Source organism: Nymphaea colorata, chromosome 8 (genome assembly GCF_008831285.2).
Source record: "Nymphaea colorata isolate Beijing-Zhang1983 chromosome 8, ASM883128v2, whole genome shotgun sequence".
Classification (NCBI taxonomy): Eukaryota; Viridiplantae; Streptophyta; class Magnoliopsida; order Nymphaeales; family Nymphaeaceae; genus Nymphaea; species Nymphaea colorata.
This window is the reverse complement of record NC_045145.1, coordinates 22,721,402-22,748,520: the sequence shown is the minus strand read 5'-3', so window position 1 is coordinate 22,748,520 and position 27,119 is coordinate 22,721,402. Positions and strand designations below refer to the sequence as shown.

Here is a 27,119-nt window from a genome sequence, read left to right as displayed (position 1 = left end):
TATGATTTTGTACTAATTAAAACAATTTTAGTTTTGGAATAAGTTTCAAAACAGCCTTTCCTTTTGGTTCATATCATGTTAGGGAATTAGATTCATCAAGCTACCAGCTGGAGCTCGACTGTAATTTCTATGTTTTGGAACTTTTAAGTGAAAAATGTCAATACTTCAATTAGGTGACATCACGTGGTATAGATCTGCTTAGCCCTGACTTATCTATATGAAGTAAAATAAAGAAAAGGCTAAGCCAATAGATGCTTAGATTTAGAGCAATAATTAAAACGGCATTCGGTAAAAAGATTTTGCTCTTCCAACAGTGTTTTTTAAAATACATGTTCCAAAAACATCATGTTTTTGTCTCAGAAACTATAGTCTGAATTGTGTCTAGTGTACGAGTTTTGCATTTATCAACATCTATGCTTATATTATTTTGCTGTTAAATGTTAATATGGCGTTTTTTTAATAAACGTTGTCGGAAGATTCGTTTCAACAATATGTTTTTTTTTTTAATCAAAAGCCCTTTTGAGGTTCAAACTTAGTCCTAGACCTAGCGGGTCAGATTTTAGGCATCAACTCCAAATGTAATTGATTCATATCTCCATGAAAAAACATCCAGCCAAATTAAAGTCAAAATATGCATAATTGGAACAAAATCTTGTTAGAACTGCATCTCACTTGGGTTTGTTGGTTTTAAAATGGCCAACTTTTTCTCCAATAATCCATTTTTGTGCAGATTGCTGGATTTTCCACAGCTCAAAATCTAAAAGTAGATGGTGGTAGGAGAACCTTGACCAGTTTATTTGAGTGTGAAGAGAGTTGAACTATATGCAGTGGTGGCTCCAAATGAGTTGGTTCTAGTTTAGATATATATCTGCTCGAAAACCAGTTGGTTATTTCAACATTGAATCATCAAATGAAATCTCAATTGAGTTCATACCCTACTTGGATTTGGTTCGGATTCAGATCTTCGTTTAGTATCGGTGCCTGTTCTAATAGAATCATGTGCAGAGCTTAACGAGAATTGGACATGCATGCTTGCACACTTTGAGAGCACTTTTATGGACGCAATAAAGCTTTTGCCAGTTCTACTGGATCAACTTATGTTGCAAGCCTTTAGAATCCACTGCAGATTTTTAATCAGGCCTGTTCAAATCCAGATTCATGTTAAGGTCTACACATTATTTTCAATTTTGAGTGCAGATTTGGATATATTAATAGGTCCAGATCCAAACTGTTTGAACCGGGTCCTTTGCAAGTCCAAAAGCATAGCCCATATTTCTTATACATCTATCCCTAACTTCAGTTCTGATAAAGAAATATACTATTACTTTGTTGAGTTTGGTAGTTTCCCACCAGATCTGGATATGATATCTTTTACATGAGAAGTCCAACTGAACCATCTTTCGGATCCAGTACCGAATCAGATCGGATCTGAGCATCCTAAACCATCAACCCCTTACCGGGTTTGACTTGGAACTCGATTCTGTCTACTGATCCAAACTCGCCTTTCACAGACCGAGGCGAACTCCCGATTGGATCTGTTGCTTCTGTGGGACCCACAGTTTGCTCACTCTCTCCTGCGCCCCGCCCTTAAACCCTTATAATAACGGAAAACAGAGGAGCCGCGCGCTCCCCCTCCCTATGAGACGACTCTCTCTGTGTGCTCTTCCTCGCCTCATCTCCTCCTCATTTCGCTCTTCCCTGCTCCCCGCCTTCTTCCTTGTCTGCCCTCTTCCTTCTTTTTCTCACGTTTCTTCGCCTTCTTATTATTCCTTCTGCGTGTCTGCTGCTGACGGCGGTCGCGCGGGAGAGGGGGAAATGGGGGAGAATAACGGGAAGGTCAGGAGGGACGAAGCCTACCTCGAGGCCGTCCTGCAGAAGCGGGTTCGCGTGTTTGAGAGCATCCAGGCTGAGCAGATCGCCCATCGACAGAAGATTGGCGGGGAGCCCATCAAGTAAGTTGGAATGGGGAGAGGGAATTTGCGGAAAAAAAAGGCGTTTTATGGTATCCGACTTGTTTTTGGTTTTGGATTTAGAGCCTTGTCGGTGGTTGGGGTGCATTGTTCCCGTACTCTTTTCTTGGTGATTCGGTGGTTGGGTTATCTTTTTCCGCTATATTTTTGGATGATAAGTAAACTTTCTTTCTTCGTGGTATCGAGCTCGACTTAGTTTCGAGATCGAGAGATTGGTATTGCCATGGAACAGCTCAATTGACAAAAAAATTATCGTGGAATTGGAGGTGTGGAGAGAGAACTATGTGCCTCTCGAGCTTGTGGATTTCGTTTCCACCTTGTGATGTGTTTCAGTGCACCCACTTACCTGGGCATGTTGAATAATAAAGCGGGGGGGGGGGGGGGTGTGGGGGAGCTAAGATTTGTGTTTTTCCTTTTTGATGTATCCGTTACATTCTATGGTATCCTGGAAGATGCAATTTGTTACTGAGAACTATTGTATGACGTTGACGTTGATGCTGGGTATTTCTTTCGTGGCAATGTGAAAAATGGCGCTGGGAGTTGGTTGAAAATGTGGAAGATTTGTTGCAAAAATTTCACAGAGAGAAAAATTCTGTTGACGGGCAGTCTGGCTTGTTCTATGATTAAGACCGCCACTAATTAGTAACTGCTGAACATGATCGACGTTGTTTTATTGCATTATTAAGTTTCTTGTAGGAATAGTCAGGGAGTTGATATTCCATTTCAATTTTTTCTCGATTTCTTTCAGAGTAACATTGCCTGATGGTAATGTCAAAGAGGGAAAGAAGTGGTTGACGTCACCCATGGATATTGCGAAGGAAATCTCAAAGGGCTTAGCTGCAAGTGCTTTAATATCCAAAGTCAGTTTGCCTATTCCTGAACAGCTTTTCATATAATATATTACTTCATTATTTACTTATAGGTGTTAATAATTTGATTCAGAACTTCCTAGTCTTAAAATGTCACAGCAGGTAACCTATATCTTTGTTTTACTTTTTATTTGTGAAGTAGTTTCTGGTAGCTCCCACGAGCTGCTTTAGTCACCTCTTATACTACTCTTGGGGAGAAAAATTCCCTACTTTTTTTTGGCCTATAACGAGCTCATCTTGGGAGTGGCTCATTACAGTAGCCGAGGACAAGCTCGTTCTACTTATAAACAAGCCAAGCATGAAAATAGGTATTGGTCTTGGCTTATATAAGGTCACTTATGTCTATACATTATATTAAATTGTATATATACTTGTATATATACATTATAATTTATATTCATGCAAAGTACAACTTTTGGTACTTAAAGAGTATTTTGGAGAAAAAGATGTAAGTTTATTTATCTTAATTCTTCTTATTTTTGATAAGTCATTGCATGCACAATTTTGTAGCTGGTTTCCACAGTTTTGTCTAGAGCTTTGCTCTTCTTAACATGTACATTGTATCGGTCCTGAGCTTCCTTTTCAGCAAACTACCTGACCTTGATAAAAACCTGTTCTTGTTTCATGCGTCTAGCAACCAGCCTTAGTTGAGTTTGTGCTTTTGCTTCATAGGCTTTGGAGCCATTGTCATAGATATCACTGATTAGGGGAAAAAACAAAATAAGCAAGAAAAAAAAAGTGAAAAGAAAAAATTGTGATATTAAAAAAAGCCACCATGAAATATCACATCTTTTGCTTTTTTGTTTTCTCATTTTATTTTTCAGAAAAAGTGTTTTTTTAGTACCTTTTAGAGGCCGTTTGGATGACACTCCAAAATAGGTTTTTGGAGTGTTTGGGTGACAATATAACCCACTTTTAACAAAACCTGGTTTTTGAAATGAGACTGAATAACCTGCCCACCTTTAATAATAGGTAATATAAGATATGTTGTTAAAAGCATTAATGTGCAGCCTAGGTAGTTAGTTGAGACTAGATCCTGGGCAGAACTAGGTGCTTGAGTGGGCCAACCCAGAAAGCTGAAACCAATAAAATGTAATATTAAGTGGTAAAAAAGGGAGAAAAATGTAGAAACTAATAAAATGCAACAGTGGATGTTTTTACGTATAATGACATGTGTGAGCACATATAAACTATAAAGTTACTTATGGTCACATAATAATAGGAAATATAAGATATGTTGTTAAAAGCATTAAGGTGCAGACTGCAGCCTAGGTAGCTAGGTGCCTGGGCAGGACTAGGTGGTTTAGTGGGCCAACCCAGAAAACTGAAACCAATAAAATGTAATATTAATTGTTGAAAACTAATAATGAAACTGAAACATTTCTCAATGGAAGCCCTACAATTGTTAAGTGTTAACTTATGATAATAAAATAATTAAAATGCATGATATGACATACGCATTAAGCATTTCATGACATGATAATAAATATAACTAAAAGTTTGACCTTTGAATAAACAAACTTTATGAACTAAAGATTACAAGTTATGTAGCACAGAAAAAGGCTTACAAGTAAATATCAATGTTTTTCAATGTTATGGAATATGCAGCATCTTACCATTTCCTAAATGCTTACTCCTAAGTCTCTATTTTCTAAATCCATAACTCAAAACTCAAAACTTAAAAGAAAAAATGGGAACATAAATGTTCAGTATAATCATCCTTCATATTGCCATTGCCTGCTGTAAAATATCTCTTATTTTAGTTATAAAAAATAAGAAAAACTGTTAAGAAGATATTACATATATATGACAGTTAACAACCTAAAATAACATCAACTCTTTAAATTTAGCAGTATATGGGTTGTGATTCTAACTATAAATACACAAGTATAAACATGCTTGCATAAAAAAATCTCATGAAGCAACAAAAAAGTGAAGAAGCTGCACAAAAAATGAAGAAAAAATGTCTCAGAAAATAAAAAAAAGAATAACAAAGAGGAAGAAAAAATTAGGTTGTGAACTAAAAAAGCATAGGCTATTAAGTGCCTAGGCTTGCTTAGGTGTCCTAGGCATTGTTCTAGGCATTTTCAGATGGCAGGTTGCTTAAAACCAGCTAGCCTAGAGGGTCATCTAAGCCTGAGAGCCTAAGTGAGCCTTTGACAACATAGGTTGTATATTAAAAGTCATTATTCTTTGATGTCCTAAAATCCAAAACCCATGTTATTTTCCATAATTACGGAGTCAAGTTGCCGTGCTTGTAAAGAAATAATAGTATCCTGATTATATGTGTTATAAATGTAACATAAGCATAGATGTGAAAAATGAACTGTTTTTGTTATCATGCCTTATGGTGGAATATCCGTTTACTTATGTGGACCTAAGCATCAATAGTTTGGTCCAGTCATACAATTTAGCATGGTTCATTTTCATCTGTTAATTGGTTTAGTCACTTCTGATGCATCAAGGGAGTGAAGCTTTGATATAGTAAAACAGAAATCTCAATGTCCCACATTCCTCAGTACGTGAAAGTAATAAATCATGTTGGATGCAACTGTACTATATGAAAGTAGTACCTAAATTATGTTCAAAGCTCAGATTTCTTCCATTCAGGCATGTGCAGTGTGGTTCTTTTGCCAAGTTGCATTCTTAAAAGGGTCTTACATTTCTACTGAAGCTGGTTTCATGTTCATCTAGCCGTTCCATATTTCGAGCATATCAAAAATTGCAACATAATGGTCCAATTAAATATCGTTTGATAGATTAGATGTTGACGGAGCAATCTTGACCTGGGGTTTATATTTGCTTGTGCATATCTATGCATACACATGTTGAAGATGAATTTTTTTCTGATATGTCTTAACTTCCAAAATTTTTTGTAGGTAAATGGGACACTGTGGGACATGACAAGACCACTTGAGGGCGACTGTCAGTTGGAGTTGTTCAAATTTGATTCCAATGAAGGGCGTGACACTTTTTGGCATTCTAGTGCCCACATCCTTGGAGAGGTCAGATGTTTGAATACCAGTGTGCATATATTTTTCATAATTTTGATATTTAATCTGTCTAGCAATTATTCTTCTGTTTGCTTTGGTACTTGTTGAGTTATTAGTGACTAGTAAAAAATTTTTTTGTTTTCAATTATTTTTCTGGTTTCCACTTGCTTCAGTTGATTGATGAGGTCCAAAAGTTTTTACTATCCAATTTACCTTGCAAAATGATGATATTGTTTTATATCTTCACTGGCATGAAGTACTTTGTGCTATACCCTGTTATCCTTTTTTGTTTGACTGATAAGATTCTTTTAATGCCAGTCTCTCGAAAGGGAATATGGATGCAAGTTATGCATTGGACCATGCACTACACGAGGAGAGGTAACTTTTCCTTTTTTTTTTGGTTAAAAGAGCAAAGTGATGAGGCCACACAACCTTTTTGTGCTGAATACATGACATGGATACGTGGGTTTAGCCCACGTACCTGCTCCAATATGCTGACACGGGGATCTGGGTATGGGGCATGGGTGGGGACACACCAAAAAATAAACTATTAATTTAATGTTCTTTTTCATTTTTTCATTTTTTTGTGATGCATCCAATTATTTCCATGAACAATCCTTTCAAATACTCAGCTCTTTTGTGATAAACAAACTTTCTTACGAGATTGTAAGAGTAAACTATTATTTTTTTTATTTTATCATTTTTGAGAATACAAAATTTGCTGTATCCGCGTACTCAAAATTTTCAAAATTGCCGTGTTCGTACCCGTATCGCCGTACTTGTTCCCGTACCCATGTGACATAGGTGCTGAACCATCTGAACGTCATACTCAACAGTTGACTGTGTGATTCTTTACTTATTCAATGTCAGAAACCCTTCGGCATTGACAACATAGCCTCTGTCCAACCTCTTTTGTTGTTATTTATGTTGTAGCTATTTGATTCTCACACAAAGTGAACTGCTTATTGAGATAGTTATCCTTTGATGCTGAAATTTATTTGAGTAGGTCTTGTCTGGTGCCATTAGCAAAGTGTGTCCTTTTTCCCTTTTCCCCACCTTCAACCTATCTGAGTTATAACTGCAAGCCTGCAACCACCCCATCCTTGGTCAGTCTTTCCATAGTTTGCACCAGTCTGACCTTTTTTTTTTCGGATTTTATTTTCCTACCTTCATGCCATGCCTCATTCTTTTGAAAAGGAATGTCAGGTCACTTATTCCTTTGAAAAGGAATGTCAGGCCACTTTTTTTTTTTCTTTACTTCTATTTTCTTTGTTTCAAAATCTCTTCTATCCTGCTTGTTCATTCTATTGTTTATTTAGATGAATTAAAGTTGATATTGTGTATAATATGTTATGCATGTGTGTCTATGTATGTTTGTATATGTGTACATATGTATCATGTATGTACATATGACATGTGACACGTAGCTCTTGGCTATCATGTTTTCTCAGTTTTCTGTATCACATGCTGACCTCTATGGTATTGTTTTTGATGTGGTGCTAATGGAGAACATGGCCGTTGATTATTTCTTATATTAATGTCAAAGATTTTCTTAACATGTTCTTTCCATACAGAAGTGACACATGCTGTTGCTTTCTCCATTTCAAATAAAACACCTTGGGTTAGTCTGTCAACTGTGTTCTCTCTCCAATCCTTGCTCTATACCTCTACATGAATAAATTGTTAAAAATACAGCGATGAGGGACTCTGTCTGAAAGTTATTATTCCTTGAATTTTTGGCTTTGTTTTGAAGTAATGAGAAATACGCAATATCTTGCTTGCTAGTGAAAATGATGCACAAAGACACATCAAGTCTCTTTATATATCATGCCTCTATTTCCTTGCATGTACAAATATTTAGCTGTTAGCAGTTGACTTTTCATCTGTTTCCTTGAATTTTTTCTTTCGAATGCCTTAGCAGTTCAAAGTTCAAAAATATAATATATGTATGTATGAATTATTGTGAACTGGGTTGTAATTTGGTTTATTGCATCATGCAGGGCTTTTACTACGATGCATTTTACAATGGGTTGACTTTGAACGAGGAGCACTTTGACCTAATAAAATCACAAGCAATGAAAGCTGTTGCAGTAATGATCAACCAAATGCTTGCTTCCTCTTGTAAAACATTTGAAGCTATACTCTTACACACAGTTCTCTTCTTATGGTTTGTCAGCAGTGTCTGTGTATTACAGTGCACATACACAGGGTTACTGACACTAGTCCATATGTGTTTATGTTATTTCATGCTCATGTGCTTTAGCAGCTATCTGAATGTCATCCTTCATCTATTACTGTGCGTGAGTGTGGTTGCACATGCATGTATTCACTCTGCATATGTATACATTTCTGTACATACATATATCTGGGTATCTGGTAGGGTAATGGGTTACTAGTCTGCATGCTTGTCAACGTGGTTATATATGCTGGCCAAGAAACTTTAGCTGTTGCAAACATTTTAAGGTTTGACAATATTAGGAAAGCATGAATCCTTCTTTAGTTTATGGAACTTTTGTTCTGATTGAGAACTGATCTACTTGATGAAGGAACATATATATTGCTGTATTGGTTTTCACAGTTTTGATTTGTTAACATTTTTTTTTGTTGGAACTAGTAGTTAGGGTATGGAACTGCTCCTGATTTTATAAAATGTGGTGTGGAAAATGGTGAAGCAATGGGATAGCAAAAACTGTCTACCTAAGTTTTAAGAAGCATATGAATTTTCTTCTTGATGTACTATGGATGCTATACCTGTGGTTGCTGTTAACTGGTTAGCAGATGAGTGGTATGACATATGTAGCTGTAGATTATACACCCTTAATGAAACACTGTTTAACTCTGTTCAAATTGCTAGATGAAAGTTATTGGGCATAATAATCGTAATGAGTGTTTATTGTTGTATTCTATTCATTTCTCGTGTTAGGGTGTAGAGGCTGTTCTATTGTTAACATACTGAGAAGCGACACACTCTAGCTGCATAAACCTAAATATTATACAACTTGTGCATAAATAGACACATAAACTATGTAGTGAAAAGTTATATTGCCTAGACGGTGGATGCCCAAGCCTCCCCTTCTCTAGCAAACCCGGAGGGGCGCCATTTCCCTCTCCCCGATCTCTCTCTCAGGTCAGGAATCACATGGACACACACTCACATGTAATCTCTCTCTTCCTGATCTGATGTATGTATGTATGTATTTATTATATATTGTGCAACCTATATTAAAGAAAGATGACAAAATGGGCATGATATATTTCACATTTTGACATGTATATGTGTTATGGGAAAGAAGTACTGCTAACAATTTCACACACAAAAACACACACATATGCACATGCTATGCAAGCATGGGAAAGAAAAGACTTTTCAAGAAAGGACATAAAAGTCACACAGGATGTAGGTAAGGCCAATCTAGCTGTAACACCCCAAAAATTTAGTCCCGTGTTGAAGATTGTGAGGGATCTTCAAGGGCTTATAAATGGGGTTATTAAGTAGATGGTTGTCTTGGTTCCTAGCCTTTTGGGAACTAGAGCCGAAACTGCTAGGAGGGGGGTTGGAATCCGCTAGACTAGGGGTTCGAGCCCAGAAGTGGGTCGAATTGTTACAGTGGTATTAGAGCCAGTTCAACACTCCGGCCTAGGGTCCTACACGCGCGGATGCTTTAAGGGGGGTGGATTGTAACATCCCAAAAATTTAGTCCTGAAGATTGTGAGGGATCTTCAAGGCCTTATAAAAGGGGTTATTAAATAGGTGGTTGTCTTGCTTCCTAGACTTTTTGGGGCTGGAGTCGAAACTGCTAGGATGCGAGTTGCGATCCGCCATACTAGGGGTTCGAGCCCAGAAGTGGGTCGGGTTGTTACACTAGGTATTTGACTAGGTACTTTAAAGTTTAAGCTAGTTAACTGCCTAGGTTTTATCCTAGGTGGTCAGGCTTGCCCGACTGCCCACACGAGCACCTGCAATTGTTTTCACCTTATAGAACATTCTTCACAATCATCTTGCTCTCTTGTCCACCTAGGCATCTATATGATGTGATTATTGTATTTCCTATTCCTTGTTTGAGTTCTAAATTTGGCTTCTGTTATTTCTGTATTATGTTTAAATGGAAATCCTTGTTCTTCATAATTTTCTAATTGCCTAAAGTCAAGTCATTTTCTTTTGAGTTTGGTATGTAATAAATTAATAATGCATACATGTAGAGCAATGGACTATGCTTCTACTTTTTCTTATCTGCATGTTATGCTGTTTGTGTTCATAATGCTAGGGCTAATCCCATCATGCTGCCCTTTTATGGTTTGTGTTGACTTTTCAGGAAAAACAACCCTTTGAACGCATTGAAGTTTCAAGGAAACAAGCTCTTGAATTATTTGCTGAAAATAATTTCAAGGCAAGAGATTTCTCCATTATACTTGTTAACATGATTAATATGTTTGACAGTTTGAGTGTTTCTTTTTTTCAACTTTTCATGCGAGTTGATATTTTCAAGATAGTTGTAAGGTCAATCCAAGCCTCCAAGGTCATCAGGTTCTATTGAAAGAACATTGAGAACATGTGACTTAGTTCTCTTTTTTGTGATTGCGGGGAACTTGGTTGAAATGATCCAACCGTTGTATAATGAGGTCTCCAAGTTCAATCACGTGGTGATACATTATCTGGTCTATGTCTATACACATGGCACATACTCTCGCATAATAAACATGCATTAATATTGTTTTGGTGAGGTTATTTTGGATTAGAATTAAAGGTGAAACATTTTTGACAAATACTTATGGCTTTGTGCAGGTTGAAATAATTAATGACCTGCCAGAGGACAAGACAATCACTGTTTATAGATGTGGACCACTAGTTGATCTTTGTCGCGGTCCACATATTCCAAGTACATCCTTTGTAAAAGCTTTTACTTGTTTAAAGGTAAAATTTTGGTTTAATGATGCTTGAGTGGGTTTTGTGGCAGTTGCTTTTTAACTAGGGAAAATATTAATATTACTACTATTTGGTAGGCATCTTCATCCTACTGGAGAGGAGATTCAACCAGAGAGAGTCTGCAGAGGGTCTATGGGATCTCATTTCCTGATCAAAAACTTCTTAAGGTGCTCTTTCTCTCTCTTTCTTATATATATATATATATATATGTATATATATATGTATGGCAATGCTGCCATGTGCCAGATAGTTGGTGGATGGCTAAAATTTAAAAATTCGTTGCTAAAAATATCATATATCATTATATTGTCACTAAGGCCGCAATGAACTGTGACGACACCATAAGCCATGAGTGATGTTAATTTAGGTTTTTAGTGACATATTTTTTTAATTTAACCTTTTGACAATGTCTGGCACACGGCAACATCAATCTCTCTCTCTCTATATATATATATTTATATATTTATATGAACTTTTTTTTTTTCCCCTTTTGATTATATCCTTTAGTGTTGCCTGCAAGTATGAGATGTCAAAAGAATCTAATGAGTTACTAACACAGTTGTTTTCTATATGTGGAGCTTGATTTTGTGTTATCTGTTTTACAATTGGGGAAAACCCACTTTTGGTGTTTATACTTTATATGCATAAAAAACTTGCATGTGTGAACTACAAATTATTTGAAGCATCTTTCTCTTTAAATTTTTTTTTGATTGCATACTTACACTACCACATTCTTTCAAGTAGTTTTGTTAGAGAATGTTGAGCAGCTGTTTTTTATCTTTTCCAAACTTATGCATAAAGTAGAATTTAAAGGACACTTTTATCCTGTAGTTGAACCAATGCATAAGCTTCTATTTGTTGGTTGTCTGTTTTGCAGGAATATTTGACCAAATTGGAAGAAGCAAAGAAATATGACCATAGAATAGTTGGGATTAACCAAGAGCTTTTCTTTTTTCATCCACTCAGGTTTTCATAGTTTATTATGTACTATTAAGTTTACTTCTATGCATTATATGTTTCTGCTTGTGTTCTGTGTTTTTGATATTTCATGCTTATCAATGATATCCAGCCCTGGAAGTTGTTTTTTCCTACCAAATGGGACTAGAATTTACAACAAGTTGATGGAATTTATTCGATCTGAATACAGGAAAAGAGGATATGAAGAGGTAGTTCTGTTTTCTTTGGAAGCATTATCATCTCCAACTTTTCTTCTTGAGGCCATTAAAAGAATCAACTTAATTCAAATCTCTTTCTTCAGGTTCTATCTCCAAATATGTACAATATGCAGTTATGGGAAACATCAGGCCATGCTGCAAACTATAAGGATAACATGTTCGTCTTTGAGGTTGTCTGTAGTTTCTTTATTTGGTTGATCCTGTGTATTGTGGACATACTTCTTTTTCTTGTTTTCTTGTGGATAATGTTTTTGCCTTTCTAATGGCACTACAACTTTCTAATGCAAGTGGAAATGTCCTTTGTTATGTAGGTTGAGAAACAAGAGTTCGCTCTCAAGCCAATGAACTGTCCTGGGCATTGTTTGATGTTTGATCATAGGGTTCGATCATACAGAGGTAAAGTTTTCTGCTGAAGAAACTTGACATATAATTAATTACAGTTTTAACTTTTAAGTAGTATGGATCATTGTACTAATTTGAACCAGATTAAATTTAAACTTCAGTGTGTTACTGTTCCACTTGTGATATTATCATATCTTCTGATTATTTCAGCAAGACGACTGTGTCCTATTCACCTAAGTTTCCTGCAAATGTTTTGAATAGTGTGTTGACTCTGGTTTCATGAGTTGTCTTTTTAGTTCATGTTTTGCGTCTCTTTTCACAGAAATCTGGCGGTAGTTGGGGTTTAGTGAGCCCATCAAATTCAATGGTGCCAGGGGCAGATGCTGTTGAGAGAAACCAAATAAACAATTCAGATTTGGATTCTTTTTCGAATCCTCTTACTGAATCTTCTACTTTGTCACATGGTTCTATGTCTCCTTTTATACCAACGTGATGGTATTTGAGTCTATTAATACCACCACTCATCTGTTTATTCCAACTACACTGAACTCTTTTTTTTTTTCTTCTGCTTATCAATTACAACAGCGTGCTCCCATGCACGATCCTTTCCGCCTGCAAGTGTTGGTGTCCTTGAACACCCTTCTTGTGACATTCTCGAGTCTTGATTGAAGATGCTGTATGGTCTATAGTTAAAATAAAATAAAAGGAAGCTGCCAAAATGGTCCCCAAATAAGAAGTCAGAGGCATTCAAGTTTAAAGTTTGAACAACTTCAAAGGATGGGATATAAAAAACTTAAACACATCAATTAACATCAAATTAACATAGCTAGTGTGTGTGTGCGTGATATATATTTATATTGCACATTGCCACATACAAAGAACAAGCATTTAATTAATTGCAACAGATTAACACATAAATGTAATAGGCACAATTTCCTGTTATACATATACATGCTTTATCAAATCAAACATGAAAATGGGTAGAATCATAGCAAATAGTATTATGTTATTTATTGTTCTGTCCATATGAAACATGTAAACTGAAAAACAGGTAGGATACATGTACATACTTTATGAGCTACCTAACTTTTTTTGTTAAAATATTATGTTAATATTTATTTCATTCTTAATATGAACTATGAACAGATAGCAATAGTATCATAGCAATTAGCAAATAAAAACAGATGCTCTTAGTATAAGTTCTGAACAGTTGAACACATTAAATAGATAACAAATAAAAATTAAAAACAGGGCTCAGCAGGTGCTTGTTAATAATTTAATATGATATTATCAATAGACAGTAGTCTAAGACTCTAAATCTCTATCATCATTAACTGAAGCTACTAAACCGAAAATTGAACAACATGAACCAGAAAAAGGCAAAGGCAGTCAAGCATATATAAGCATGTAAAATCCAAAGATTCATCATTCAATGAAAACAGAAAATAAAAGCAGGCACAGCAGCATTCTGTTGTCCCTGTTCTGCTTGTACAGTGACACAAGAGAGAAAGAAATATATATGCTGGAAAAAGTGAGGGTCGCCGAAGAAAAAAAAAATGCGGTTTCCGGAGAAAAATGATGTGTGATTGGAAAGCAAGCAACCAAACGAAAATAGAAATGAAAAACATTGGAAAAAGGGAAACATTGATAAAGAAAGAGGCAGGGAGATAGAACGAGAGAAAGAGAGAGAAGAAACAAGTTCACAGAGGCGCTCACACATTTGGCTGGAAAAATTGATGTCAAAAGAAAAACCCAAAAAACAGTAACAACTTGCTGAAATCTGTAAAAGAATAACAAGAACAACTTATCTGCTTTCCATCGGTGTAGTTGCCGAAATCTCTATTTTGCCTTTGAAGTGGCTGAAATTCTTCTTTCTGCTATTGAAGTTGCGGGAAACTGAAACGACAGAGATATTCTCCGGCGGTGGGTCCCTCAGCATAGAAGCACATGAAAAACGAGGGTCCCCACAGGCCATTATTTGGTATTTATATGCAAGGAAAATTATAAATAATAAAACCCTTAAGTCTTTAACAATTTACAAGTGTACCAGAAAACACCATTCACCTAGTTTTATGCGACTCGTGACCCATCCCGAATCAGCCGAGTCATGCCAAAGCCTGGCCAAGTTTTGTTAAAAAATTCAACAATACTCACCTGAGTTTTTTAATGACTCGTGAGCCCGCTGAGTCAACTGGATCTGGGCTGAGTCATGATGAGTTTTAGACGATGCCTGTTTACTCTTCTGGGTTCACCTGGTTGGAGGCTGAGTCGAGCCGACTTCCCTAAGTCAACAAGTTGATTTTGGTGAGTTCTCAAACTTTGGTGCAAATGATGTTCATAGTTGTGCACTAAAATGCATGCTGGTGGATGGTTTTTTTGTTCTACTGAAGTTGCATACTGTTTTACAGTCCAAAATTTGATAGGCACTGCTTCTTGCCTTATATGGAATATGAGTCATAGCTTAGTTAATTAATGAGTGAATATAAAATCAATCTTAACTATTTATTCTCTGGTTTTAATTCCATCCATTTGCAAGAGTATGGTTCTCAACACTGGTTTGATTGAGAATAGGGATATAGGTTTCTGTTAACAGCTTAATAAGTGGATCCTTGTACTATATGCAGTTTTTCATGGATCCATCAGTTTCTGAATTTTAATCCAAATCCAATCAGGTGAAGCTTGGTAGTACCCTAGATCCTGCCTGACCTGGAGATTTTGGTTTATCTTCAGAGGCTTAAATGGTAGTATTTTTCAGTTAAAAGCAACAAGTTCATATATATATATATGTGTGTGTGTGTCTATATATATAATATATATGATTAACACTTTTTCATTTTTGCATCTTTAGCTCCAATAATGACCATGCATTGCTTAGACATGCATATAGTCGTGGAATACAAAACAAGTCTTCTACTCTTCTTGGTCCAAATGTAATCACGTTTATTTTGGCAGGATAATCTCCTTAGTATCCTCAAAGAATGATGATCTCTGCTTCTTATTTTGATTTTCCTGCTTCTTCATTTGTATGAATTAGGTTGCCATTTGACTAGCTATCTTGACATAGTCCAAATGTATTTGCAGAGCTGCCCCTGCGAATTGCAGATTTTGGGGTTTTGCATCGCAATGAACTAAGTGGTGCTCTTACAGGCTTAACTCGTGTTCGAAGATTCCAACAGGTACTTAGTTTGACTTGTTGATAACAGAATAGAGGCTTCGTGGGTTCCATATAGACTGAACATATAAAAACCTGCTTGTATGTTGGGATCACATGGCTTGAACTTTGAATATGTTGAGCTTATCTATAAAGCCTGGTCTGCAAAAAAATGGCGAAGAATGAGAACAATGGAAAAACAGTATAAATGTGTTTTTTCTTGTTGGAATTGTGATCTCTACATGATCTCTCTCTCTCTTTCTCTCACACACTCATGCTGTCAAGCAAAAGATTTTAAAATTTGTCTAAAATGTAGAATGACTCTCAAGGGTTTCAAAAACCATTTTTGTTTTACGACTTATATGGAGAAAAATGCTAGCTGGCCCTGGCTAATAGACTCGATAAACAGGCCTAGGCTATACCTAGTGACGGGCTCGACATTCTTATTCAATGGGAAAAAGGTGAAAAAGAGAAGACACGGAAAAAAAATAGGGGAAAAGGGGTCCAAGTAAGAGTAAGATCCCTAGGCACACCTTTATCTATAAAGTTTATGACTGACAAGAATTATGTCTTTTGATTGAAGAAGCATCAAAGGGCTTAAATGAATGGAGATGATTATTTTGTTGAGACTGGTTGTAGATGAATATGTGGACTGCATATTAGAAACTGTGATGCAAAGGGGCAAACCTGATTGTTATGGCTTTAGTGCCAGGTGGTTTGGCAAATACTGGGCTAGAAGTACAAAATGGTCATGTCCAGGTACTACTAGTACCCTGGATTTTTTAGGTTTAGAGGTTTCTTTGGGTTGAGATGGCATTAAAAGTAGTTACTGATTGTGTTCATATGCATGTCTCTGCATTACTAGAATGTAACCTAACTCTTTCTCTGTGTTCCTCATCTGTTTGTTCCATGTTTCTCATAGCTGTCTTAACTATTGCATTGTTCTTTATTGCAGGATGATGCCCATATATTCTGCATGGAGAGCCAGGTATGCAGTCTGTATTTCCTAAGATTGTACTCCTATGTATCATTGTTACGACATCAGGGTTTTTTCCCTACAGCATTACATTTAAAACAGAAAGGGGAATGAGAAAAATGTGAAAAAAATGATCTTCTGAAAATATTGTCTGGACAATCATGATTTTATCACGATCTTTTAGGTTTAAAAAACGTTTTTAAATATACGTAACTTGTTTGGGTTTGTTTTAATATTTTAATAACTAGTTTGAATTTTCATTATGTTTTTCTAAGAAAATTAGTAAAAAAGTTCAAACATAATTCTATTTTCTATAGATTTTTTTTTTAAATTTTTGAGACTTTCTTGAGAAGATCAAATGACATTGATATATATGTATTTGTTAGAATTATTTGTATGTGCACTGCAGTCTCAAGCCTACGATTCTCATTTTAACTTGTTCCAATGGGTGTATACTGTAGACATCTTTAGGATGACCAGGGACCTAAGAAATTGTTTATATTTGTATCTTTTGGCCACAATATATGCCTTTTTGACAATAGAAAATTTGATGCAATTCCAGCCATTGATATTTGGATCATTGAAAAAGTTTAATATGGATTCGATGATTCAAAAACTAATATCCGTTAAAGTGACCCTGTGGACCACGTTCTAGGGTAAGCTTTAGGAAAACAAAATATAAAATTTGAAAAATGAGAAAATACAACTACATAAATATAAATATAAATGTGTGTGTGTATATATGTATATATGTATGTATCTGTGTACATACACTGTGTTTTTGTTGTTCGACAACATTTTTCCCATATTATATGGTATCTGATTTTATTACATCTGTGTCACCTTTGACATTATTTTGTGGCATAGAAGTGCCCTTTCTCATGATTTTATTTCAGTGTTTTGCTTTCTTAATCCGACAATCCTTTGTTTGTGCATTAAAGTATTCTGTCATAGTAATAAGTTCTCTTGTTTGTTCTTTTGCTCAAATTAGTTTGTCTCCAATACAGTTTGTGCTTTTTTGTATTCACATTCGCTTGTTCCTTCTTAATGATGTTAGTCCTAGGATTTCTCGTGTTTGTAAATGCAAATGCTTTTGCAAGTCCTGTGGATTGGTTGTTATTGCATCAGCTTTGTCATTATACCTTTAAAAAATTCTCAGTATGTTGTGAGCAAGACATCGATTTATTACTATGGGGACAAATGTACCCTTGATGATTCAGTGTGGGGCTAGATTTCATTCGTTGAAAAGTTGAAAATATTCCTCTTGAAAGAAGAAAACGGAAGAAAATAACATTGTGATGTTTTCTTGATCTTTGCTACTACTGTTGATCTTTTTCAGATAAAGGATGAAGTCAGGTCCGTGTTGGATTTTATAAACCACGTATATGATATTTTTGGCTTCACCTTTGAGTTGGAGTTATCAACGGTATGGCATTGCTCCAGTCTTCATAGATTTTCTTCAGTTGATAACTGTTAGTTTGTTGATATAAACTTGGCTTATCGTAGTCTTTTCTGTTGTTATTTGTCTTTTAAGTTTTAACTGTATCAAGCTTGAAATTGTTCTATTGTTAGAAACTTAGATGTTTTCTTGAAGGACATAACTTCATTGTTTTTGAGCTTTTCATCATTTTGGACTAGCATTAGTCATTCCATACATCGGATTCACATACATTTGCCTATAAGGTCTTATGTGGAAACACCATGTGGACATTACGCCGTTTGGAAAACTGCAGCTATATATTTCTCACTGTCTTGTTGCCTGAGTCAAGAACTTAAGTTTCTATTTGCTGCTTTCTCAAACTACTGCTTCTTTTCTGTTCAAAAAATTTGAGATTCTTGATTCAAGTCCTCCAGAAATAACATGCATTTTTTCAGAAGATATTCTTCATTTATTCAAAGAGGTATTCAGCCATGTCACATGGACTTGCCAAAACAAATGCCTCACCTGAGTCAACATGGCTTGGGTGCGAACATGTTATTGTTTTTTCCTTCTGGCATCGCCTCTTTCTCTCTGACCTGCTCAGGTCCACAATTTTTCTTATCATATTAACTTACACGCTTGTTGCTTGCTCTGTTTTGTGTGTATTATACCCTTGTTGCAATTACACACAAGTTTTCTCGAGAAATGGCACACATGCACCCATATGACATAGGTATTCATCTATGCAGGTATATCCATATCTGTTGACAGGGTAGCTGAAGAATTGTAGGTACTTGTTAAATTCTAGACAAGTTTTGAAGGTTCAAATTGGCTGATAAGACAGTCTAGGATAATCAAAATTTGTATGCACATGGAGGATAGGGCAATGACAATATAACAGAGAAAGTGATTTCCGATATTTAGGCTAATGCATTAATGTGAAGCTCGATGCATGATACCCTAGGTAACCTATAAGTTGCAGTAAGGACCTTGTGTGTTCTTTTTATGTACGGGGCTGTCATAGACTCATAATGTACCCATTGGTTATAATTAGCTTTCGGGTTTCCATTTCCTTATATTCTTGTATTGACTAAGTGTGAACTTTACTTCTAATTTTATTGGATGTCTCCAAAGAGAAAAATGTGGTCTCACTTCATTATTTGATTTCTTTTTACATTTTTCCCTTTTATTTGTCAAAATTTTGATGTCAATGCTTTATGAGAGTTTTATTAAGTAGGGAAGGCTTTAAAGTACACAGATGCAGATGCTAAATTGGCATCTATGTCATGTTACAATGTTCTACAGTTTTTGCCATGTAGTCTGCCAGTCATCTGGAAACAGACAACTTATTTGATGGAAGTCACTCTTTAGTGTCTGCAGTTTTTGCCATGTTGATTCTGCAAGTCAACTATGCCAACAAACAACTTACTTTATGGAAGGCACTTTCTAAGATTGATGTCACTTTTTTTTTGCTAAAAAAAGTTGCTAGTTCAAATATGCAATAAGTTGCCTAAATTATATTAATCCCAGTGTGAAAACAATTCTGCTAAAATTGGGCAATAGTGGTTTGAATCACTTAAGGGACATTTGATTCGTATTCATCATGCGTTGACACAAATACAGAATGGGTGGAATGCGGCTGCCTTCATTCTGCACATAGCGGTGCATCTGTGTATTCAATCAAATGGAGGGCTGTATTTGTTCTTCAAGCAAATCATGTTTGTTCTTTTTGTTCGGATGCTAGGAACAGGATGTTCCATTCCTGGCATCCTCAGGAAGGGAATGGGATGTCCTCTTAGAAGTTTCCAAACAGTTCTACTGTGTTTGTTTACTGTAGAATGGATGCTCCCATGTTTGTTTGGCTCCCTCTGCAGAATGTCAGAGTTCCTGTTCCACCATTCTGCTCTGAATCCAACACTTTCTTAGTTTTTCTTATCTTTTTTTTCCCAATTCATGGGAAAGAGAAAGTGCTCTCCCTTTCCTTGGGTGGGGAAATTGCTAACATGATGCTGGAAAGAAGGATGAGTCACCTGTGTTTCCATTTGCTTCAGAAAAACCATACAACAGGTGAATAAATAAGAAATGCCTTTTACATGTGTATATATGAGAGAAGGCTTTACACCTTTGGGCTCCACTAGTTTTGGAATTTTCTCATCTCATCCTTTTGATATTTTCTAGTCAGCTGGTGGAAAAAGACTGTAGTATTCCTCAGAGCAAACATTTTCTCGGCAATTATCCTCAAATTAATAAATTTCCTGACCCATTTGTTTATGCTGGAAGAGATGGCTTGGCTTTTCTGACTTCCCCATATTTTTTTTGTGTAAATTATCGCCACCCTCATTGATGGAGCTCTCCTGTGGGAAAGCCAGCATAGCAGAAGATGGAAGCTTTTAGGAGCTTGTGGCTTTTCAAGAGACATCATTTTCTTTTCGTTTACTTGAAATTTGAAATAAATGTGCCTTAAATGGGTATGGTGAGGAAGTGGGAGTAGAATTTGTCAGGGATTCGGAACATGATTTCAAATATAATTATGTTTCACTATTGCACATACACTTCTATCTGCTTCTTGCTTCTTGAATCATCTAACTTCATCCACCTTTTTTTTTAACTAAATTTTTGGAGAAGAATTATCTAAAAGTTTGATATGACTGTCACTGACTCCAATTTGGGAGACATTTTGTGTTTCTTTTTTTTTACTCTGGAGTGGATCTTAGTTTACTTAATTTTCTTATAAAAATGCTGCTAAAGAGATTGCAATGACTCTTTCGCAAAGACAAACTGTTACTGTTCATGCTGGTGTATGACAGTGGTGTTATTTCATTAATCTTGACTATGTGGCCTTTTATTGTCTTGATACCATTTACTATTTACTATTGTGATCATAACTTGTAACATGTTGGATCTCCCACTCATTTTGTTCCTCTGGGCTTTTATACTTTGATGGTTTAATGAATATATATATATATATATATATATATATATATATTCTTAATTTTTTTATTCCTTCTCATATCTGCAGAGGCCGACCAATTTCTTGGGTGACATTCAGACGTGGGAAAAGGCGGAGGCTGCCTTAGCAGATGCACTAAATGAGTTTGGTAAGCCCTGGCAGGTAAAAATTACTTCGTTGGCATTTTATTCTCTAAAGTCAGGGCATGTTGTTCATTTTGTTTTTCATTCTCCTTGTTATGCTCCTGTTTGATCTTTCCACTTCCGTGAGGTTTCTCTACCAATAGCATCTAATGTCATTAGAATTAGTTTTTAAGCCTCATGTGGAACGCCAGTTTAAGACTTTAAGCTTTGGTCTACTGGCCCTTTTAATAATAAGCAATTTTTAGTCACTGTATTTTCCTGTAGAATTATGTAGAACAGCTTGCTGTATCTGGATTATGAAGTCTTCAACTATTTTTCATGATGTATTTAGTCAATATGAGCTCCATCCTCCTGGCCAGAGGATTTAACTTAAGAGCTTCAATTTTAAGGGGATGAAGGGTTCAATATCTGGCTTTGTTATAAAGTATAAAAATGGGTTACATGCCTAACCCTTGCTTCTGATTCATGCAGCTATGCTAAATTCAACAAATTCTCCTTGAGGATGCAGAATAGTCATTTTTCCTAGAACATGGCTTCCTATTCCTTATCATTGTTTATGATCTACAATGGTTGACATCCCAAATTGTGACCTTCTATGTGAATAAATTAGCAAATGCGGGACACTGTGCCTATCCTAGATTTTCACACCTTTTGGATTCTTATTTTTGTGATCTATACTTCGTGGACACCTCAAGTAGGTAGCTGCACCCGAGTAGAAGTAGCTTGGTGTACAGGTGCAGCATGGGCTGGAATTTTCATACAATATGTACTTTGTAGGTTGTACATTAGCTCAGTTTTATGTAGTTCTGATTAAATACACATTAGCTTCTCATATTCCTTATGGAAATATAGTAATCAAAAAACAATTTTACTGAAGAACTTTTAAGTTCGTTTTTTTTTCTTGGAAGGCAGGATATGAGGACTGAATTTTAAGGAATAAAAGAACCACCTTTAAGAATTTATGATTAAAGGAATTTCATAATAAAATTTTTTAGAAACTATTAAAACATTGAAATACATTAAAACATAAATTGAGTGAATTGGCATTGATACAAGTTAGTGTGTTGTGACTGTTGTCATATGTTTATCAAGGGACTATCTCCAAGTGTTGTTTCTGCTGACATGTTTTCCTACATCATGCTCCACATGTAACCTTTTGATCATAATGCAATTTAACATGTGCAACTGCAGTTCACAACTTTGTGTGATACTATATCCCATGGATGCTTCTGAAAGATCAGTGCGCCCGTTTTGATACCATGTAATAGGTTGCATGTAATCAAAACTAAAAAGCCATAGTCAATGCTTGGCAATGTTTTGGAGAATATGCATGATGTTGCTAAGATAATTTTGAAGATCAATTGCTATGGGATACTGGAAGTAAAGTAAAATAAATATCTCATAATAATATCCTGTTAAAGCCCTGTATTACTACAAAATTGTCTGTTTGCTTAGTAAAGAGTATTCCTCTTTTTTCTTCTCATAAGATCTGCAGTCTGTCTTGCTGGAATACAATCCAGATTGATCTTTGTGATTATGTGCAAATTACACTAGCCTGGTCATGCTCTCTCTCTCTCTCACTCACACACACACACACACACACACACACACACACACATCCTCACCTCTCTCTGAGCTCTCCAAATGGTCATGATCTTAGGCATGAGACATAGCAGGAAGAGCACAATGCACAAAGAGAGATAAAGAGATAATAATGGGTTTTTATTTTTGTTTACTGTGTCAAATCAGACTTTCTAGCTGATATTGCATCTGTGTGGCTTAATATGGCATTAACAATGCCTAGCTGATGTGTTCTTGCTTCTCTGTTCTTTGATTATAGATCACAAGATTCAATCTTTTCGGTCAAAATCCCTGTTGGTCAACCTACGAGTCCAATTAGTTGGTTGTCAACGTGCTTATGTTGTCGAACCAGTGGCTAGTTGGTCGGACTAGTCAACTACTCAGCCTAGTTGCAGTCGGCATGTGTGTGTGTATATGTTTTTAGCCAAATTGATTTGGACTGACCAGTCCTGACTAATCTCAACTAGTCCTTTTTAGGGTCATGAACGACCATATCTGAATTTCGACTTTTGGCAACTTCGAAAAAATAAACCAGTCAATCTCTCACTCACTCACACACGCATATATGCACCACCACACACTATGTTTGACTATTCCATTGTATATTTCAGATAAATGAAGGTGATGGTGCATTTTATGGTCCGAAAATTGATATTGGTGTTTTTGATGCTCTTAAAAGGAAATTCCAGTGTGCGACACTTCAGGTTTGTCTCCCACTTGTAGTATTTAATTTGATTATTCATGTTGTTGCTTTTTTTGGCTGTAATATGTTCTGGACTTGTCTCTGTTGGCAGCTGGACTTTCAGCTTCCTGCCCGTTTCAACTTGTCATACTCAGCTGAAGATGAAGCTAAAAGGGAACGTCCTGTTATGATACACAGAGCTGTCCTTGGAAGTGTTGAGCGGATGCTTGCAATACTTTTGGAGCACTATAAGGGGAAGTGGCCTTTCTGGTTGAGTCCTCGGCAAGCCATTGTCTGTCCTGTCTCAGAGAAATCTCAACCTTATGCTACACAGGTCTACATCTTGCTGAAATGATTAAGATATACTATTTTTGCTTTGTTACCAAATGGATGGATGATTGCATTGAGCGGTCCATATATATTTGAAGCTCAATTACTTCTGTTGCACTTTCTTATGATCTGTGTCACGTAGGTATGTGTACGGGTGTAGGTACGGACCATTTTCAAAAAACTTGGGTGCAGGAGTACGGCCATATGTGTGTGTGTGTGTGTATATATATATATATATATATATATATATACACACACACAATTAACAAGAAAGACATACTTAGAAAATATATATCAAAATAAAAATGTATATCAGCATAAACAAATAAACAACATAGAAAATATATATCAATAACTTTTGCAGCAGTGTGTTTAAAAAACCTATGAAAAACTTTAAACATATGGACAACCGAGCAGCCCCTAAGATAGTCAAATGTGAACATCAGTCGAATTTTCGCATCCAAAACATGATTCAACATTGTGGAACTGGAATCCAAGTGCTACATGCTGAACTGGAATGGCTCAGTTACAGAAAATACAGGATTTATGTACCGAATACAAAAAAATATTAGAATGGCTTCGCATTGTGCAACATGATTGCATATAAATGTAAAAGAGAAAGAGCAGACAATATGATTTTCAAAGAAGAAAAAGAAGATTAAAAATGACAAACCAATAGAAGAAGAAAAACAAAAATACTACTAATAACAACAATACAAAGAAAAATAGTTGATGTAGGAAGGTTGCTGGAGCTCGCTGGAAGTCGTTGGAGGTCGCCGGAGGTCGTTGGAGTTCTTCCTCAGCAAACATTGGTGGTGAAGAGAAAAACAGAGCCCTCGCTGGACTTCTGTCGAGGGCTCTGTGTTTTTTGAAAACAAATAGGAAAACAAAAAAAAACCCTATTTTATGGACGGAGATGGACTCGGTCAACATTGACCTAGTCTGTTTTTTGGATGGGCACAAACCCGGGTACGTTGACCATACCTGGTATCTGTTGAACCATGACGTACCCATATCCGTACCAGTGTCACACCCAACCAATACAAGTACTCCACCAAAATTAACGTACCCATGTTACATAGCTTATGATCTATGAGGGTGATATTTTGGTGGTAGGGTTCTTTAATTAGTAGGACAATTGTGTAATAAATTCTGTTTATTAATTTTTTTATTGCCAGCTATTTCATTGAAGAGGGTCAAGAACTGTGATGTCTAAAAACTTAAAAGAAAAATGCTCATTTTTTTGGTCTGGGTCCTTTTCCTTTCTTTATTTCCATCTGAAGGTTTGGCTTCTAAGGTTGCGTCTTGATCCGAAACTGATCTTTTTTACTCTTTCATCATATTTAACTAATATTTTAACAGTATATGTATCACGAGTTCTTGGTAGTTGAATCTTCTATTACGGATGGTTCCTGATGGAATACCTTTCCTTGTTGTCTTCAACAACATAATCCTTCGGTTTTGTGTTGTGTGCCTAAACATAAATAACTTCATATTGCTTTGTTCTGTTCTTTTTTCTTGTGTGCAGGTTCGAGACCAGATCCACAAAGCTGGTTATTATGTTGATGTTGACACAACAGATCGAAAGATACAAAAGAAGGTAGTCATTGTAGTCTTGGATTTTATTTCCCTAAAATGAGACTGTTCTTTATAATTTATTTGGTATACATGCAGATTTTCTGTTGGACGTAACTATGTGGTACAGAAAGCATTTCTAGAAATGTCGGAGGATTTTATTTATTTAAATCAGTCATGTGAAAAGCAGAATCATGATGCTCAAATGCATCGTATATTTAAACATACATTTGAGTATACCAAAATAAAGGAAAAAGGGGAAAACATTGAATCACATTGACAGTATGAGCTATTTCTCTTGTTTGTCTATGATTGCCTATTATTTAAGTATTTTATAGGCTGACGAAGTTTGAAGTTTAAACATCACTTCCACGTTACTGTCTTTGACGTGTTTATTTGATCTCTATGTTGTTTACCATTAATATTCATTTGAAACAAATATTATCTTGTACAAGACAATCTGAAGCTGTTTATTATGAGTTTATTTTTTTAATTTAAAATTTTGAAGATCTAATGACAAATAAATTAGAAGCACACTCTTATGAGATAAAGAGAAACATGTCGCTCGTAAACATAATGAAGTAAAAAAATTGAAAAAACTAACAATCATCAGTTTCTCATATATGATCCATTGTTTTAATTTAAAGTTCTAATTTCCGAAGTCAGTTTGCCTACTCCTGAACAGCTTTTCATGTAATAGATTGCTTCATTATTTACTTAATAGGTGTTAATAATTTGATTCGGAACTTCCTAGTCTTAAATTGTCAGAGGAGGTAACCTATATCCTTGTTTTACTTTTTATTTGTGAAGCAGTTTCTGGTAGCTCCCACGGGCAGCTTTTGTCACCTCTTATATCACTCTTGGGGAGAAAAATTCCCTACTTTTTTTTGGCCTATGACGAGCTCATCTTGGGATTGCTTCTAGAAATAAAAAATAAGCTTATTCAGTATAAAACATGAGTGTCAAATTATCATTCATCATCTTCTTCATTTTCTTCTTCAAATTTTAGGGCATCCCACCATATACAAACTCGTCATCATCTTCTTGTGCTTCTTTAATGTTCATCTATTCTATCTTCCTATCAAAATATGGCAGCAGATATTTCTTCACGCTCTTACATTGAAGTGCTAAGCATGTGAATATTGAGTATCCGCATCAAAGCGTCTGTTTGATTGACCATGTTCAGCATGTTCACCGATTTGAGCTCCATGCCAGTATCCATTATTTCTTGAAATGTAAATGGTAAATGTTGAATGATTTGAGGATGCACATGTCTAACAATGTAATTTTTTTTTTTTGGATTATATATCATTGATTGGCTCAAGATTGTTATTATATGTCAGGCTTTACTAGTTCTAGCTCCATTTTTTGGATTTTTTTATAATCTGAACGAGCTTATCTGAATTTCATAGTGAATCTTTTATGTTCTTCCTTAGGTACGAGAAGCTCAGCTAGCACAATACAACTACATACTGGTTGTTGGGGAAGAAGAGGCAAAGACAGGAAAGGTTAGTCCAATGTTCTTGATTCTGACAAGGCAAGTCAATGTTGACAGAGGGAGCCCTCTACTGATTTCATCAGGAACGAAGAATCTGAAGTAGCTAGTAATCAGGAAAAATTTTTCTTACCTATTGAAATCTCTGCAAGATTCGCTTGTCCCATGCTCCTTGGAGCCGACTTCATTTTCGTGTGCATGCATTTTGGCCATCCTTTTGTCCTTTTTGTATAGTGCAGGTGCTAATTGTCCTTCATATTGTTGTGTGTTCAGGTCAGTGTTCGTATTAGGGATAAAGCTGATCATTTCGTAAAGAGTACCGATGATGTTATATCACATTTCAGGGAAGAAACATTGAGTCATTCAATTAATGGCCTAGACTGGGACAACACAGGATCAAAATGACAAGTGCGTCCTCTTTTTGCTACATTGTTCTTCACTCCATCATTTATCTATTGTATGGAGTTTTGAGGATCGAAAATTGTATCTGTTGCCACCATTTAACAAAATACCAAGATCAGTTATATATTATTAATGTTTTTA

At 35.8% G+C, this 27,119-nt stretch overlaps 1 protein-coding gene across 1 annotated transcript; it reads left to right on the top strand.

Annotated features, from left to right (window-relative positions):
- Nucleotides 1–1,619: 1,619 nt before the first annotated feature.
- LOC116258865 (threonine--tRNA ligase, mitochondrial 1) lies at nt 1,620–27,119 on the top strand. Its single transcript, XM_031636296.2, has 21 exons — nt 1,620–1,952; nt 2,719–2,830; nt 5,719–5,844; nt 6,151–6,210; nt 7,833–7,922; nt 10,146–10,220; nt 10,616–10,744; nt 10,834–10,923; nt 11,634–11,722; nt 11,826–11,922; nt 12,015–12,101; nt 12,243–12,327; nt 15,355–15,449; nt 16,380–16,412; nt 17,740–17,826; nt 20,840–20,932; nt 23,106–23,198; nt 23,289–23,510; nt 25,035–25,106; nt 26,518–26,589; nt 26,850–27,119. Exons 1-21 carry the CDS (start codon nt 1,639–1,641, stop codon nt 26,979–26,981), a joined length of 2,253 nt encoding a protein of 750 aa, XP_031492156.1. The 5' UTR covers nt 1,620–1,638; the 3' UTR covers nt 26,982–27,119.